This window comes from Leptodactylus fuscus, chromosome 7, assembly GCF_031893055.1.
Source record: "Leptodactylus fuscus isolate aLepFus1 chromosome 7, aLepFus1.hap2, whole genome shotgun sequence".
In the NCBI taxonomy this organism is placed as follows: Eukaryota; Metazoa; Chordata; class Amphibia; order Anura; family Leptodactylidae; genus Leptodactylus; species Leptodactylus fuscus.
This window is the reverse complement of record NC_134271.1, coordinates 111,275,647-111,295,005: the sequence shown is the minus strand read 5'-3', so window position 1 is coordinate 111,295,005 and position 19,359 is coordinate 111,275,647. Positions and strand designations below refer to the sequence as shown.

At 40.8% G+C, this 19,359-nt stretch overlaps 1 protein-coding gene across 1 annotated transcript in view; it reads left to right on the top strand.

Annotated features, from left to right (window-relative positions):
* Nucleotides 1-19,359, top strand: part of SPTBN5 (spectrin beta, non-erythrocytic 5) — a 201,019-nt gene that overhangs the window by 140,758 nt on the left and 40,902 nt on the right. The window contains exons 31-41 of the mRNA XM_075282805.1: nt 1,342-1,533; nt 1,993-2,148; nt 2,230-2,421; nt 2,520-2,615; nt 3,303-3,421; nt 4,105-4,219; nt 12,358-12,471; nt 12,752-12,873; nt 13,951-14,113; nt 15,851-16,039; nt 17,004-17,081. Of these exons, the coding sequence (XP_075138906.1) occupies nt 1,342-1,533; nt 1,993-2,148; nt 2,230-2,421; nt 2,520-2,615; nt 3,303-3,421; nt 4,105-4,219; nt 12,358-12,471; nt 12,752-12,873; nt 13,951-14,113; nt 15,851-16,039; nt 17,004-17,081 (1,536 nt within the window). The remainder of the gene's footprint in view (nt 1-1,341; nt 1,534-1,992; nt 2,149-2,229; nt 2,422-2,519; nt 2,616-3,302; nt 3,422-4,104; nt 4,220-12,357; nt 12,472-12,751; nt 12,874-13,950; nt 14,114-15,850; nt 16,040-17,003; nt 17,082-19,359) is intronic.

Below are 19,359 nucleotides of genomic sequence, written 5' to 3'. Positions count from 1 at the left end.
TCTGTCGGTATAATGGCAGCTTATGGGCTTATACTATAGGTCCATTGAACAGATGTGCTGGGAGTTTTTGCCGGTGCATACAGTAAACATAGACAATGTATAGACAGTGTGAAGAGTCTCTTAGTTTTCTGAACCAGTTTTCGATAAAGTTATGGTTCATTGGTTTAACTGTCCAGGGACCAAATACAGGAACATGAGAGATCAATGTAGTGCTAGCCGTGTGGTACCTTCAAGGACCATGCTAATCCTAGAGGTACAGATAATGAATCTGCTTAGTGCAAGATATTCCTTGTATCTGACCCCCCCCCCCCACTAAACTCTAGAATGTTTAAATCAATATATCTATACAGAAAGAACTGTAAATCTCATATATATACGAGAAAAAATGAGTCTCTGTCTGTCTGTCTGTTCTTTATGTGCGACTGGACTGATCCTCACCAATTTGGCACACAGGTACATCAGGTGTCCGGGAAGATTTTAGACCAGGTGTCTGTTCTCTAAGGGGCAATGCACATGGAGTTTTTTGGTGAGGATTTTGACGACAAAAGCCTCCCAATAGAACTCTATTGGGAGGCTTTTTTTGGAGGCTGATTTTGAGGCAGATTCAGCGTCAAAATCCACGCCAAAAAACTCTGTGTGAACTACCCCTTAGGGTCAATGTACACAGAGTAAACTGGCGTGTATTTTGACGTGTATTTTGGCGTGTTTTTTTTACATGCCAGTTTACTCCGTGTGAATTACCCCTAAGTCATACCGCTCCTAAGACACAGTATTCTCAAAAAATGACCTGCATTAGCCGATATAAGCCTGCAAGTCTTTCGCTCATATTCCAACTGCCATACACACGGTCATGTGTCCCTTATCAGCCAGTAGAAGCTCATAGGTGCTTAGTCTCCACATGCACACAGCTTTACTCCAGGTTTCCATAACAACCCAGTCATTTTTCTTCACTTTTGTAGGTCAACTTTAAAGGGACAGGGCGCTGTTTGCCACACTGCTACACTAGGTCACATACACACAGTTTTACTCCAGGTTTCCATAACAACTCATCACAGGTTTTTCACTGATATCCAAACTTAGATACACATGATCACATGACGCTTATGGACCAATGGAAACTTGCAAGTTCTTCAGTCTTCACATATATACAACTTTACACCAGGTTTCCATAGCAAACAACTTATTCTTATGAGACCACTACGCAAACAAAAAATGAAACATACCTATGTGAAGCCGGGTCCTTCTACTAGTATCTAATATAGTGGGATCAAACTGATATGTTTGACATAGAAAGCCAATATATAATGTGATGGGTAAAACTGGGTAAATTCCATTTTTCAGGTGATATCCTTACAAGATCAAGCTACCAAACTCCTAGAAGAGGAGGACAGAGGACTGGATACTAGACAGATCCAATACAAACTGAATTCTATCATAGACAGGAGGAAGAAGGTGAAAGCTCTCAGTCAGGCCAGACGGGAAGAGTTAACTACAGCCCTCCTACTGGCGCTATTCAACCAGAACCTCACAGAGGTAATACACTGCATTTTTTGGGATTTGTTTTGGTTATGTTTCCATGGCATGTCTCTGGAAGATGTTGTCTTTTCTTCATCTGTTCTTAAGAAATTCCTGTTTATTTAACAATTTACTTCTGTTATAGGACACCAGCTATTTTATATTTTGTGAAAGACACATGTTAACTAATTCCCAGTGAGCCGCTCTATACAACAGTTCCCCTTTGTTACATCCATATGTCCTGACAGAATTGTCTAAGACAACACCTTTTATGGTTTTCAGGTCTGTTTTTCTTCCTAAACCCAGTTGGCCAAAGGGATGAATAGTAAATATTTCATGGTTTTCTTTACTTACATAAAAAATAAGGTATAAGCTCTTGTTTTATACATGGAAGTGATGATCAGAAAATACAGAAATGCAACCTGTCTTATGCTGATGAAAACAATCTGTTTTAAGGTGATAAATCTTCATTTCCAGGCACAATACTGGATCAATGACCGCATGCAGATGCTGGATGATGATACTCAACAGGGTTCCACTGATCTACAAAGTAAAATGAAAGTTTTACAGAAACATCAAGTGTTTGAGGCTGAGATTCTGGCCCATGAGAAGACAATCAAAGATGTTACGGAGGTAAGTGAAGCAAGTGAACACTGGGTTTAAGAACACTATTTTATAACTAAAGTAACTGAATGGTATTATTTTTATGTACAGATGGGGAAGTCATTGGTATCTCAGCAACATCCAAAGTCTACAGAAATACATCAGAAAAATCAGACACTACTTGAAGAATGGGAGAAGCTAAAGAAAGCTGTCGCTGCACGCGGCAAAATGCTGGAGGATAAACGAGACTTACTAGAATTTTTGCAGAAGGTGGATCAAGTAGAGGCTTGGATCAGAGATAAGGTAAGTAACTGATCACTGGTGGATTTGATGACTGATGTCTGCTAGATTCTAATGAGCTTTTATCGTTTTCTTATGTGTATATCTAAATTGCTTTCTAGGAAGTGATGATTAATGTTGGGGATGTAGGAGAAGATTATGAACATTGTCTGCAGCTTACGAAGAAGTTGAATGAGTTTCGTGGAGCGGGAACTGGGGTAAATTTATCCTTGTTTAACATACGCGATCTCAGAGGTGCTATGTTTGCATTGACATCACTATTTCCTCCATGAGTTTTAATCCAACTACTGAATGCCACAGATTGAAGCTTGATTCTTGAAAATTTGTTCATTAGCAGATCTTAGCGATACCGGCTGCCTCTTCAATTTGCATAACCTGGCGGCTTGTATACCTTAGTGCTGCAAATGCAATGTTGAGGAGCGTAAGTTACCGAAACATACCTGAAAATTAGGACAATATTTAACTATATTTGTTGGTTCATGTTGCAATTGATCTTACAGTAGATAAGAAGGGATGAGTCTTACAGACAAAACAGATTAACTAAAGTGATGTCGTACAAGAGGTGCTTGAAAGCCTGTGCAGCTATGTTGCTGACGACAAAGCCCCATTACCCCCAAAGATATTGGACCTGGAAAAATGAATTAAAGTGACAGATGAGATATATTTGATAATCTGAACTATGCTACCCTGGTGCTCACTTAGTACCACCTGTCTAATACACTGTATATTAACATATCACTGGAATAGTCTGTAAGTCAATAATGGAAAATATAGAAGAATTTTTTTTTTTTATGAAACTTGCCAATTTGTTGTAATATCATGAAGACCTATGTTGCACACTTACTCCATTGCTACAATGATAATTTTTATTGGGAACATTGCAGGAAGTTACAGTGGATGATGCCCATATAAAAGCTATTAATGCTCTTGCCAATAAGCTGGAGAGGCAGAACCTGGAAGAGATGAAGACCATTTACCAGCGGAAGAAACAATTGAATGACAAGTGTGTGCCCTATTTTCTAATTCACAAATGTATATCTTGGCTTACTCATACAGTTACAGGAAGAAGTACAATATAGCAAACTAACATATATAAAACACTACAGTGTGCAGTTATTGTTTAGCAAAAATATATAGGTGAGACCCTTTTTCAACAATTCAACAAACTTTGAATAAATCACTAGTACAGGAGATTAGAAGAAACTTTCATTCTTAGAGTTGTGCAGTATCCATCTTGAGGCGGACTACTGGTCACACAACTCAGATTACATATGTGTAGATGTCTGTGAAGAAGTAAGGAGAAAGGGAACAGCAGAATCTAAAAGCAAAATAGGAGCTCTCTATCATAACCACAGTACTTTATTCATAGTACAGGTCAACATTTCTGTATATGTCTGGGGCTGTTTCTGAATAAGAGATACATAGTTATTGAGCAGATTCTCCTCTACTTACTGTGTGCAGTGTATTGTAGCTAGACTCCTCCCACCAGCTCAGTGAGAAGTGCAAACTACTGACAAAGCCTGCAGAGGGGAAATCTGCTGAAAAATGCAAACTACAAGTCATATAATGGTCACATGTTGTTATTATCCTTGTATAGACACTGTACTATAAATGTATACAAAATTTGTTTAAAGGCTAGGTATGCTTTTATACATGTTCTATATTAACTTTGTGTTTTTGCTTTAGGTGGAATAGTTTCCATGGGGATTTAAACAAATACCGTAAAGCTTTAGAGGGAGCCCTAGAGATTCACGCCTTGATCCGTGAAATTGACAACATCAATGAGAGGATGAGTGAAAAGGTACAAGGAAAGTAGAGTGTGGCTTATAGCGTGTGGAAAAAATGACATATTCATATTAATGAATGTGTGGAATCCCAGAACAATTGTGAGGATCTAAGTAATAGAATGGATCTGTACACTGGCATAATGGCATTTCTTCAAGGAAAATATTTGTAATGTTCCAGCAGTCACACTGGAAAAAAGATATTGCTTTTTTGTGAACCGTATTCTTTGATTATAGGAGTGTCCCTCTTCTTTGTAGTATAGTGTCTGAATACATGTAATGTTACAAGTGTACTTTTTGGCTAGGTAACTTGAGGACCGATATTTCATATAATATAAATCACACATCCCAGTTATTTTATCCATGAAGGACATTTGTCTCTGAACTCAATACTGTAGCTCCAGTCTCATACTGTAATTGTCTTAAAGGGGTATTCCCATGACGCTTGTTCACTAACCTGCAGGCTGTTGTGCTCTCTTCACTTCCTGCTTCTCTCGGCACATAGGTGGGCGGGGTTTCACTTGCACGGGATTGGATGTAAATGAATTACCACAGTGTGAAGCTGATGTAGCAGAGCTGGATTTGAGTCAGCTTGCATTACTACAGAGGTAACGGACTCCCTATCTCAGCCCTTATCAGCCAAATTCAATTAAAACGACTGATAAGAGCTCAGAAATCCTGGAGCTCTCACCTCCCCTATCTGTGTCATTTAAGTAGCGGAGCTTTTCAAACAGCTCAGAGTTGCTCCCAGCCCCTCCCTCCCACCCTGAGAGCAGGGTGACAAATGAGCAGATAATCCCAAGGGCCATAGAAACGGAGTGTAAACAATGAAGTGAATAAATTAAGATAACGGCCAAACAAAGCAGTTTTGATAAAGCAATGCAGTTAGGAAAAGTCTTAAATCCACATAAACTAGCAGTATAGATAGCATACTTGTGATGAGACAACCCCTTTAATTTTATCTTCACATCTTCTACTTTGGGGTCATTGGTTATGCAAACTGGTAGGAAATTTTTATGTGGTCCCAGTTAGAAAAATTCATGTGTGCGCATTTTTGTGTAAAAAAAAAAAAAAATCTCAGAAAGCCTATTTAAGGTGAGTGACTGACTGCTAGGAGTCCCGCTGATACACAGAATCTAGGACATTTGTCACTTGTTTGCTGACACAGTAATGCATCTTGTTGCGAAAATATGGCCCTAATTCTACCACTGAAATGGTCATAAATCTGTCCCTAAGATAATACACAAGTAATCTTTTGATGCCAACTCCTGTTGACACTTATAATAAGGCTAAAGTGGTGCCTGCCATCAACTGGTGATGTCATGCCTAGGTCACAGAGTAAGATATAGCTTTATCTGCTAATTTTTTTTAGCAATATTTTAATTTCATTTACAACTCTGTTACTCACAAATAGCCTTTTGATGTCACTTATAAATGGCAGGTTGTTCACCATAATACTGACGAAAATGAGACGTCCGCACCCAGTTTTAGGGTAACATGGGCTTCTGTAGAAATAAAATCACTGTGTAGTATTGAACTAGAAAGTAGACTAAGCCAAACTCACTCCTCATACAGTGTATAACCTATTAAAATGTACATTGAGGTCAATAGTTAATAACTTAAGGGCACAAAAAATAGAATATGGTGGCCTAGATATAGCCTAGAAAATGGATAGTGGTTAACTGTAGGTTGGAGTAAACTTTAGTGAGGATAACAGCAAGCAATGAGGTTGAAAGATCACATTTATTCAATTACCAATTGAAATATAGTAATGCAATGTCAAGATCCAAAATTCCTATATAATCCTATATAATGAATATCTGATTGTACAGACTTTCTTGATCTGTCATAAATGAATGAATACCTGTGAAAAAAACTTTGATCAAAGATCAAAACCTCTTTTTTTATTCATATCTACTGCACATGTAATTGGTATGAAGAATTTTGCATTGAATATAACTTTGAGTCTTCAGAAGAGTCCTGTCTCTCTTTGCTAGTCATTAGAGATGAGCGAACAGTGTTCTATCGAACACATGTTCGATCGGATATCAGGGTGTTCGCCATGTTCGAATCGAATCGAACACCACGTGGTAAAGTGCGCCAAAATTCGATTCCCCTCCCACCTTCCCTGGCGCCTTTTTTGCACCAATAACAGCGCAGGGGAGGTGGGACAGGAACTACGACACTGGGGGCATTGAAAAAAATTGGAAAAAGTCATTGGCTGCCGAAATCAGGTGACCTCCATTTTAGACGAATAGTGGATTTCAAATCCGGGTCATATGAGAATGTGAACTTTGTGACTATGAGACAGGGATAGCTGTACAGGCAGGGATAGCTAGGGATAACCTTTATTTAGGGGGGAATGTTATTAAAAATAACTTTTTGGGGCTCTATCGGGTGTGTAATTGTGATTTTTGTGAGATAAACTTTTTCCCATAGGGATGCATTGGCCAGCGCTGATTGGCCGAATTCCGTACTCTGGCCAATCAGTGCTGGCCAATGCATTCTATTAGCTTGATGAAGCAGAGTGTGCACAAGGGTTCAAGCGCACCCTCGGCTCTGATGTAGCAGAGCCGAGGCTGCACAAGGGTTCAAGCGCACCCTCGGCTCTGATGTAGGAGAGCCGAGGGTGCACTTGAACCCTTGTGCACCCTCAGCTCTGCTACATCAGAGCCGAGGGTGCGCTTGAACCCTTGTGCACACTCTGCTTCATCAAGCTAATAGAATGCATTGGCCAGCGCTGATTGGCCAATGTATTCTATTAGCCTGATGAAGTAGAGCTGAATGTGTGTGCTAAGCACACACATTCAGCTCTACTTCATCGGGCTAATAGAATGCATTGGCCAGCGCTGATTGGCCAGAGTACGGAACTCGACCAATCAGCGCTGGCTCTGCTGGAGGAGGCGGAGTCTAAGATCGCTCCACACCAGTCTCCATTCAGGTCCGACCTTAGACTCCGCCTCCTCCGGCAGAGCCAGCGCTGATTGGCCGAAGGCTGGCCAATGCATTCCTATGCGAATGCAGAGACTTAGCAGTGCTGAGTCAGTTTTGCTCAACTACACATCTGATGCACACTCGGCACTGCTACATCAGATGTAGCAATCTGATGTAGCAGAGCCGAGGGTGCACTAGAACCCCTGTGCAAACTCAGTTCACGCTAATAGAATGCATTGGCCAGCGCTGATTGGCCAATGCATTCTATTAGCCCGATGAAGTAGAGCTGAATGTGTGTGCTAAGCACACACATTCAGCACTGCTTCATCACGCCAATACAATGCATTAGCCAGTGCTGATTGGCCAGAGTACGGAATTCGGCCAATCAGCGCTGGCTCTGCTGGAGGAGGCGGAGTCTAAGATCGCTCCACACCAGTCTCCATTCAGGTCCGACCTTAGACTCCGCCTCCTCCAGCAGAGCCAGCGCTGATTGGCCGAATTCCGTACTCTGGCCAATCAGCACTGGCTAATGCATTGTATTGGCTTGATGAAGCAGTGCTGAATGTGTGTGCTTAGCACACACATTCAGCTCTACTTCATCGGGCTAATAGAATGCATTGGCCAATCAGCGCTGGCCAATGCATTCTATTAGCGTGAACTGAGTTTGCACAGGGGTTCTAGTGCACCCTCGGCTCTGCTACATCAGATTGCTACATCTGATGTAGCAGTGCCGAGTGTGCATCAGATGTGTAGTTGAGCAAAACTGACTCAGCACTGCTAAGTCTGCATTCGCATAGGAATGCATTGGCCAGCCTTCGGCCAATCAGCGCTGGCTCTGCCGGAGGAGGCGGAGTCTAAGGTCGGACCTGAATGGAGACTGGTGTGGAGCGATCTTAGACTCCGCCTCCTCCAGCAGAGCCAGCGCTGATTGGCCGAATTCCGTACTCTGGCCAATCAGCACTGGCTAATGCATTGTATTGGCTTGATGAAGCAGTGCTGAATGTGTGTGCTTAGCACACACATTCAGCTCTACTTCATCGGGCTAATAGAATGCATTGGCCAGCGCTGATTGGCCGAATTCCGTACTCTGGCCAATCAACACTGGCTAATGCATTGTATTGGCTTGATGAAGCAGTGCTGAATGTGTGTGCTTAGCACACACATTCAGCTCTACTTCATCGGGCTAATAGAATGCATTGGCCAATCAGCGCTGGCCAATGCATTCTATTAGCGTGAACTGAGTTTGCACAGGGGTTCTAGTGCACCCTCGGCTCTGCTACATCAGATTGCTACATCTGATGTAGCAGTGCCGAGTGTGCATCAGATGTGTAGTTGAGCAAAACTGACTCAGCACTGCTAAGTCTGCATTCGCATAGGAATGCATTGGCCAGCCTTCGGCCAATCAGCGCTGGCTCTGCCGGAGGAGGCGGAGTCTAAGGTCGGACCTGAATGGAGACTGGTGTGGAGCGATCTTAGACTCCGCCTCCTCCAGCAGAGCCAGCGCTGATTGGCCGAATTCCGTACTCTGGCCAATCAGCACTGGCTAATGCATTGTATTGGCTTGATGAAGCAGTGCTGAATGTGTGTGCTTAGCACACACATTCAGCTCTACTTCATCGGGCTAATAGAATGCATTGGCCAGCGCTGATTGGCCGAATTCCGTACTCTGGCCAATCAGCACTGGCTAATGCATTGTATTGGCTTGATGAAGCAGTGCTGAATGTGTGTGCTTAGCACACACATTCAGCTCTACTTCATCGGGCTAATAGAATGCATTGGCCAATCAGCGCTGGCCAATGCATTCTATTAGCGTGAACTGAGTTTGCACAGGGGTTCTAGTGCACCCTCGGCTCTGCTACATCAGATTGCTACATCTGATGTAGCAGTGCCGAGTGTGCATCAGATGTGTAGTTGAGCAAAACTGACTCAGCACTGCTAAGTCTGCATTCGCATAGGAATGCATTGGCCAGCCTTCGGCCAATCAGCGCTGGCTCTGCCGGAGGAGGCGGAGTCTAAGGTCGGACCTGAATGGAGACTGGTGTGGAGCGATCTTAGACTCCGCCTCCTCCAGCAGAGCCAGCGCTGATTGGCCGAGTTCCGTACTCTGGCCAATCAGCACTGGCTAATGCATTGTATTGGCTTGATGAAGCAGTGCTGAATGTGTGTGCTTAGCACACACATTCAGCTCTACTTCATCGGGCTAATAGAATGCATTGGCCAGCGCTGATTGGCCGAATTCCGTACTCTGGCCAATCAGCACTGGCTAATGCATTGTATTGGCTTGATGAAGCAGTGCTGAATGTGTGTGCTTAGCACACACATTCAGCTCTACTTCATCGGGCTAATAGAATGCATTGGCCAATCAGCGCTGGCCAATGCATTCTATTAGCGTGAACTGAGTTTGCACAGGGGTTCTAGTGCACCCTCGGCTCTGCTACATCAGATTGCTACATCTGATGTAGCAGTGCCGAGTGTGCATCAGATGTGTAGTTGAGCAAAACTGACTCAGCACTGCTAAGTCTGCATTCGCATAGGAATGCATTGGCCAGCCTTCGGCCAATCAGCGCTGGCTCTGCCGGAGGAGGCGGAGTCTAAGGTCGGACCTGAATGGAGACTGGTGTGGAGCTATCTTAGACTCCGCCTCCTCCAGCAGAGCCAGCGCTGATTGGTCGAGTTCCGTACTCTGGCCAATCAGCACTGGCCAATGCATTTCTATGGGGAAAAGTTAGCTTGCGAAAATCGCAAACTGACAGGGATTTCCATGAAATAAAGTGACTTTTATGCCCCCAGACATGCTTCCCCTGCTGTCCCAGTGTCATTCCAGGGTGTTGGTATCATTTCCTGGGGTGTCATAGTGGACTTGGTGACCCTCCAGACACGAATTTGGGTTTCCCCCTTAACGAGTTTATGTTCCCCATAGACTATAATGGGGTTCGAAACCCATTCGAACACTCGAACAGTGAGCGGCTGTTCGAATCGAATTTCGAACCTCGAACATTTTAGTGTTCGCTCATCTCTACTAGTCATCTGTTGTACAGATGAGGGACATTATCCTGGCATCTAGTTAAATTATAGTGATACCTGTTGTGACTTGCTCTACTCTCGGCACATTCAGATTGCTGAAATCGATTTGATAGTGTCCCGGTGAGCATTTTTGCGGCCTGAAATTGCTTCATATACAACACACGCAGTTTGGGAGCCAAAAACAAAAACTATTTGAAAAAGCTTTCGAAGTGGCCTGGTGCCAGTGTTGTATCTAACTTGGGCAATCTGGAAATGATTGTGTATAATATGTAGTTTTGAAGAAAGAGTCATGCAAACTATAAATGTAGCCCTTGAGGGTGGAGACATCATAAGAATAGCTGTTTTACAAGGAACATTGCCTGAAGCATCTATATCATACTGCAGTAGGAATAAGAATTCTGCCATCTCTGTGATGGCATCATCCTGATCTACACGCTGCCACCTGATGTTTGATACATAAACATTATCTTTCAATGGTTAGTGTTAGAGACGAGTGAGTAGTATTCGATTGAATACCTCCCCTGCATAGTTATTGGCGTAAAAAAGCGCCAGGGAAGGTGGGAGGGTTAGTAAAACTTTGATGCCCCTCCCACCTTCCCTGGCGCTTTTTTACACCAATAACTATGCAGGGGAGGTATTCGATCGAATACTACTAGCTCATCTCTAATTAGTATCCATTCACACCTTTATCAGAAGTAGTTATACTAAAAATGTGAGTACAACTAACATTTTAGAAAAAAAGAGCTAGACTGCATATCCCAAAATTATATATTGATTTATCTTTCTCTGCAAAATCTACAAAAAAAAAAAAAGAACATGAGACTCTTAAAATACATTAGTATAAAAATTTTTATGCAATGTTTATAAACTAGTCACTTCAGGGCGACCTCTGTGTAGTGAGTCCCTATTCTACTGGGTGTGAGACTACATGGCGCCTGCCGCCACAGCAACTCAGCACCCATAGGGACTGGCAGCCTCTGTGGGTGCTGTGGCGATGGTGGTCATTATGTGCCACACTCAGTAAAGTAAATTATTTTGGACAGCAGAGACATAGCTTGAAGCTATGGGTCCAAATGCTTAATCTTTTATGGAGCCCCTATCTACCATGCACTATTTAAAATAGTGGTATATTTTATGTGGCAGGGCTGGTATTAACCGCTGCCTGTGCACCTCCTGTAGCTATGCCCTGGCGGAAAGAATGCCAACTCAGTTATTCTTTAGGAAACCATTGGCTCTTTATTGCCACTGATAGTATAGCAGCTCTATGAAGATCCATAATTATTACGTTTTCCCACAAACAATGCTTATCCCTAAATCCCTGTTAGGTGTGTTACCTTTTGGACTCCCAGTGATCACAAGTCTTGGCTAGCCTTAAACATTGAAAGGGTCAGAGCCTAAATAACTCTGCGATTTTGTTGTTTGGATAAACAGTGAGACAAACCTGTACAAATCATATATACAGTTCATGCTACAAGTATCTATTCACATTCCATAGTTAAAGGATTTTATGTAACTAAAGATTATTCAAGGCTACCCCATATCAGTATTTAACCTGACTGCTTCTTGTTCAAAGAACAGAAATCCAACCGGGTCAGGGCTCATTCTAAAAGTGAGCTCTAATACAGCTTCTAAACAAGGGTTTATTGGTTTCACCATATTCATGACCCAGCCATAGGCCATATTCACGCTGTAATATTTTGCATCAGTGATTATGATCCAAAACCAGGAATGGAAGCTGTACAGCGATAAAGTAAAATGGATTTGCAAATGTTCTGTGGGTTTGACCCATTGTTGATTTTTGCAAAACACTAATGTAAATAAGACCTAAGATAGGCCATCAATATCAGATCCATGGGGATTAGCTATTTGAAGTGGCACTAAAGCGAGTGTTTAATCCACTTTATTGATTAAACCTGCTCACCATTAGCCTGGCATACATTTCCTTCCAGGAGCACAAAGCCTGCTAACTCATGGGCTATGAAGACTGGCGTTAATAATACCAGTCTTCATATAACTACCCCATTGTGTCTTAGAGGTATGCTGGAAAATATCTTCAAAATATTATAAAGGTAGTGAAGCTTTTCTACCTGAATTCATTGTTTTTATGTATTATACAGTATGTAGGGTATGTATAGATATGAAATTGTGTTTTATTGAACTTATAAGAATGTGAATTATCCCTTTTCTCTTTTTATAGAGCACGCTCATGCAATCTCTTGACTATGGGAAAGATGTAGAAAGCGTCGCCAACTTAATCAGACGGCATGAAGAAACTCTTCGTGACATCAATGTCATTCAATCACAGAAAGAGGTAGGTAATGCATGAATTCCCAGAGGTCAGCAATAATTAACTGATTTTGATACTTTTATAGTGCAATAGCCTATACTAATATCACGTGCTAATACGTATGACTACCACAACCGAAGAGTTAAACTTTGAGAGTACAGAACCTGACTTATAAGCGTCTTGTTTATAAATCATTTCCTACATTTGTTGGGACTTCATCCATATTCTTCTCGGAAAATGCTGACACTTGCCAAATAACTACAGGAACCAAAATTATTTGTTCTACATAAATATTCCGTTGCAGTCCTTGCACCAAGAAGCCAGCCGCCTGTCCCGAAGAAATTCATCAATGAGCGAACGTCTAACCTCAAAAGAGAAGGAGATGACCGACAATTGGCAGCAGCTCCAACAGCAGGCCAGTCAAAGGTACTGATCTATTTATAAAGCTCAAGACACAGTCTATGGTACTCACGATGAAGGACAAGCTTTAGATAGAGGCAGACATGGGATACCCTCATCTTACATTCTGGAACGTAATGCATTAACATAGTTTGTTCTCACAATAAGACATGGGTATCATGGTCTGCCAATCACACAACATGTTCACCGAGGGAAGAACTGTACAAAATAATGAAGTATAGTGGGCATACCGATCACAAAAATGGGTCCCCATCTGTATCCCCAGTATGCATTTGTACTGCCTCTTCATTCAACTCTATGGGAGTTAGCCAAGCAATGTTCTTGATCTGTCATCAGTAGTCCTATAGAACAATTGTAATGGCAGTGCTCCATTCATACATGACACCCTCACTCTCATGATCGATGGGGGTATACGAGGTGAATAGATGAGGGGTTTAAGTATCAGGACAAACTCTTTAATAAAGGAAACTTGCCATTTAGGAAGCTAGAAAGCTGAGTGGCAATTCTCGTGGTTCCTGTAATTGGAACTATATTGGATGTCAGTACATATGCAAATTGATTACAGGCAGTTCTAGGATTTGTGCACTTTTGTACATAATTTTCTATATTCAAACACCATAGTCAAATTAAAAAATGTAGGAGTAGATTAGAGATCTTGACTCAGTTGGCACGATACATGGAGAGTTCAATAGAGTTCTTATATGTTCTTATTAGTGTAGTTTGTTCCCCAGCAGAATGTTATACTGTATAGCTGAAGGAGATCAGCAGTTCAATATAATGTGTTGAGTAAAAAATTATTATAATTTTTTCCACTTTAATCTCCATTTTAGTCCACTTGATGGTCTTATGCAACAGCAATGTATGTGTTCAAACTCACATAAGGAAGTCTGTCCATTCCTGAATGAAATTATATTTAATCAAACTACAATGTAGATCAAGTTATACAATCGATATAAAGTTAGCTTACTCTGGATAAAATATTGAGTAATTTTTCATTGCTATATCCTTGTTGTCAGAGACAGTGTACACTGCCACTGAGTATTCTGTCTAGTCTACTGAACGACATGTTTCATTCCTTGGCAGAAAGGAGAAATTAGACGCCTCGTACCATCTGCAAAGGTTCAATGCTGATATCCGAGAGATAATGAACTGGATGCAGAAACTTCAGACCTTGATGGATGGAGCCGCAATGCCAAAAACTATGGGAGATGTTGAAGCCAGAATTGAGGAACACCAAGAGAGGAAGGTGTGTAGATGGTGTGAAACCTAAATCTGACACAATGGGCCCAGGAGTGCACATGAATGAGGACTTTGATGACAGATTTATATTCCAGAAATTAAATCTGCATGGAATAATGACTAGGCTGCAGACTTTATAATCCACAGCATGCTGAGTATCGATGTTGGTTTTGTAAAGCTATGGACCTGCATGCCTATTTATTTACGTCCCTAATAAATTTTGTAATATACTTTATTAATGGATTTTGGTTCCTTTCCCTTAAATACTGCAGCAAAATCTGTTCTGTACTTCTTTATTGGTATTAGACATCCTCATTGCTTCTGATAGGGAGTAGGGTTGGACAGTACAGGCATAATACAGAGAAGTGTAGAACCGTGCTTCTCGTTTCGTATGGAAGAGATTCTGAGCTTTCATATGTCACCAATATCACAGTCAGAATATTGGAGCTATACAAATGTCCATTTTCTCGACTGTTTTTTCATCTAGTGATGTCTCCTGAAAAATACAGCTAGATCTAGAGCTGTGATATTGCTAGCATATGAAAGCTAAGAATCTCATCTATAATATGACACCAGACGCACAGTTTTATAATACCTGAGGTAAGTGTTGGAGGTGACATACCCTCCAGTCGCAATATCTCTGTATTATATCCAGGTTCCCTGTTATCCTCTGCCTGAACAATGAAGATATCTAATGCCAATAGAGAAACAGGGAAAAACAAAGTGGAATTCAGCGCACGATTTCATAGAAAGGGACCAAAATCATTAATAAAGCATATTACAGATTTTTTTCCCACATCATTTTTGCTGCATTTATTCTTCCCCTATTAAATATATAAGGAAAAGACTTGTGATTCTACAAATAAAAATAAACATACTGCGTTTTTTCAAAAACGTAAGCTTTTTTTTGAAAATGTAGTTTTTCCATAGCTTTTTTCCTCCCTGCAATGTGTTAATGAGATTAAATGAAATCTCATTCACTTTGCTGGCACTTTAAATGCAACATTTGCACAACCACTCTTTACTAGAATTGATTCACATAGTGATCTATTGCTCGCTATGTAACTTACTAAATGGTACACAAACATCTCAATAACATTTTTTACAGAATTTTTCTTTTAGTCAGTACCTGTTATATTTCTTAACATGACAAACACTGCTAAATATACTATTATTGTAAGTACTAGCTATTGATTTGATACCAAAGAGGCGAATTCCTTGTTAGATTTCGACTAATTAACGACACCTGAGCAGGTACTACTGAGAAATTCTGCTCAGAAATTCTCTCTGAGTTCAGATGTGGTGTTATTGCTTTGTGTGGATTCTTTTATCAATGTTCACACTGCCGACATGGCTTTTGCTAAGTGAGTTATAGCAAGTAGAATGGAAGAGTTTTCAAACATATCCCAACAAATCCTGATTGATCCCAATGACTTATAATGTGGTCTTATACTGTAATTTTAGTCAGTAAAAGACGTTTTGCAAACTATGTTATTTTTGGCGTGAAAAAAGCTGAAAGAGAACACAACTCCAGTGTGATCCAATCCATAATCAATGCTCACATACACACATAGTGCTACATAGGATGTAGATCTTGTATTGATGATATGGATCAGTACCAGATCTCCATCATACGTCACCTGACAATGGTCGGAAAAGAAAATTGTATGAAGACCTTTGAACTCATTCCTGGGATTATGCTCTAACAACATATCTTGTTTATTTTGATATTCTTGTATTATAGTCAGAAATAGAAGCACGGACAGAAAGGTTCGACTCAGTGAAGTCATCTGGACAGAAGCTGTGTAACTCTGGACATTATGCATCTGATGAAATACGACTTGTTCTCTCTAATGCAGAAGAGGCCTGGGATAGGTTAATAAAATCATGGAGGGAACAGAACGTCAAACTTCGGCAGGCTCGTGACTTACAGGTAAAATTTGCAAATAAATTTGCCAAAATCAGGGTAACATCATCAGGCTAGGCACATAGATCTAGAACCTTGTGAAGCAAGGCAGGGTTAGCAATTGAATTTATTACTTAAAACAATGACAGTAATAAGACATTGGCATAATTATAGGGGATGCAGCGGTGGCCAGATCCAGAAGCCAAGTAGACCCATTGGTCGCCTCAACACTAGGGCTTAATTATGGGTTTTTTTTATCTTCTTTCTGATTTTCTTTGATGACTGGCAGTGCCAATAAGTTGCACAATGGGGTCCAAGATGAGCTTTTTCACCAGGAGCCGTGAGCTATTTGTTATGTTCCTGTAATAAGTCCTTGTGCACACTGCATATTATGGAGTCATAGGCACTTTGTATGCCACAATAGGGTGTGTATGCCACAGTAATACAAAGATATTATCCTATAAGATGCCTTTGTGGGGATACGTGAAAATTGTAGCTGCACTGGAGCTCCAACTGCTGGAATCCAATAGTGCTCATGAGAACAGGTGCCCAATGTGAATAAAATGGTGGTGCTGACACTCAACCACCATTCAATTTACTTTTATGGGATGTCAGATAGGCTAGCAGTATTAGAACCTAAGTTACCCCCTTAAACATATTTCACTGTCTGAAGGAAGGGTATAGCTTGTGTAGAAGGAGCTAGAGTGGTCCATCTGATGACAGCAGTCTATACTTACGGCCTTCTTACTCCCCAAATGACACAAGTAAAAAATAGTTGTTTTACATCTGTATGAAATCTGTTCCTTTTACTTCCTTGTGCTCTAAAGATTCTCTGTTCTATTACTTGTTATCATGTGTAATCTCTATAGTTTTGGTTATTCTATTCATTTCTAATTGATTCATGTTTTCATTGTTTTCCCCTTGTTATTTTGCTCAGTTCGCCTTCCTTTGTTTTCCACTATTTTAATGATCATTTTTTTCTGCTTTGCAGACATTTTTCAGCATTGTTGATCAAAGTGAAAGCTGGTTGAACAATAAAGAGGCTTTTCTGACTAATGAAGACCTGGGGGTATGTGATTGTATATATGCTATAAACAGATAGTTGTCTAGTATTGTCCAGCTCAGACCTCTGTTTCTTCACACAGGCTCTTGCATTATAATATATGTGAGACTTCCAATAATGTGACTTATAAAATGTGCACAGCTATATCTTTTTAACCTCTTCCAGACTGTCCATAGACGATATACATCCAGGCAGTCCTTCTGTTGTTTTGCAAGGATATACTGGTACTTCCTTGCAGTTTTAGCAGCTGCTCAAAATTGTGCTGCTGCAGAAATGGGGAGCCGGATTTAACTACAGCCAGATCTCTCCTAGTGAAGGCAGGGAAGGTTTCTTACAGTCCCTACCTTCCCAATCACTGTGTACACAGCCCTCAATGAGTGCTGCATACACATCTATGGGAGCTGCCATGTTGTGTTTCCCCTCTGACCCAGCAGTTACTAGAAGACGCAGATCAGATGAGCAGTCATGGGCAGGAGACTGTATTCCTCCTGCTACCAAGGTATCAGTCTCCTCCACCAAAAAAAATTGTGATCACATATTCCCAAAGGTCTGTTATGACCTTATGACGGGGACACAATGTAAAAAAAATAAAGAAAGAAAGAAATAGAAAAGTAAAATAATTTAAAAAAATAAGGTAAATAAAATATGTCAATAACATCCCTTTATTACATGTTCTAGCCCCACTCCCAACAACACAATACAAAATAAAAATTATCATAACAGAGAGGAAAAACTATTTTATAAATTTTATATAGTATATTTATATAGTTTTTTTAGTAGCACTTTGTGGTATTACATTTAAAAAAAGGTGAAAAACTGTCATGTTTTCCCTCCTCTTTTGTTTATATTTTCTCTGATATAAAAAGAAAATGTAAAAAGATGAAAAAATAAAAACAACATAGAAATAAAGCCCTATGAGTCATGGAAAAAAGACACAGAAATTAGTTGAATAACCCAAATATTAAAAATGTTATAGCCCTCAAAACTGCACAAACAAAAAAAACAAACAGAAAATGTGTCTGGTCCTGAACCAGAAATCAACCCGGTACTGAAGTGGTTAAACAATTTTATATTTAGTTTGTGTGTTTTCTTTTCATATATCACATGCAGCCAGGCAGTGGTGTTAAACTCCGTTCCCACGGAGTAACGCGCCGCTCATTCTGACACGGAAACACGTGTCAGAGTGAGCGCTGTAAAACAGAATCCCATTGACTTCAATGGGTGCCGTCTTACGTTATAGGTGCTATAAAGGGCTCTAACTCTGATGGACTCTGCCCTTCCACAATCGAAAATCCAGACATACAGCAGGTCTTTTTATACAATGCAGTTTAAGGCTGGGTTCACACAGGGTTTTTTGGACCAGATTTTCAGGCAAAGGCCTCCTCAGAATCTGGTCCAAAAAAACAGAGCAGCAACTGAATGCATCGGCATCCAGTCGTGGCATTCCGCTCCGGATCAGGCCAAAATCAGTGGGCCTAGTCGGGATAGAGTGTTTGCTCCATGGACTCCACGACGGCTTCCACCGTGGAATCCGTGGCAAGAAAGGGCAGGTTGCTTCTTTTTTCTGCGAGCTGCACAAAACCACTAGCAGAAAAAAAGTGAACGGGTCCCATTGAAGTCGATGGGAGGTGTTTTTTTGAGCTGGATTCTGACGCGGATTCTGCGTCAAAATCCGTCCTAAAAAACCCTGTACGAACCTGGCCTAAGGCTGAGGCTCCACATTGTGGAAACGCAGCTTCTTTTGTTGCAGATTTTGCTGTGAATTTTTGAGCCAAACCGGTGAGAGACTACAAAAGGAATGTGAAATAAATAGGAAGTTCTTATACTTCCATGGTGCCATAATATGGCTATACATCAGTTTTAGGCTGAGACACCATGTTGCAAAAATGCAACTTTTTTTTGTTACAGATTTTGCATCGTTATTTTTAGCCAAAGCCAGGAGTGGATTGACCTTTTACTCAATCCACTCCTGGCTTTGGCTAAAAATAGCGCTGCAAAATCTGTAACAAAAAAAAGTAGCGTTTTTGCAACATGGTGTCTCAGCCTAAAACTGATGTATAGCCATATTATGGCACCATGGAAGTGTCTCGTATCTACTTGTGACACAGCACCTATACAAGTCTTTGAGTTCTTAGTACCTCTGTATGTGTTGGATTCTATAAGGAGTCATATAGACATTATGTTCTGTCCAACCACATGCAAATACACAGTATGTACTTATATTTTGTGGCCTCTAAACAAAAATATAGGGATTTATGAAATATTGGATTTAGCCTATACAATC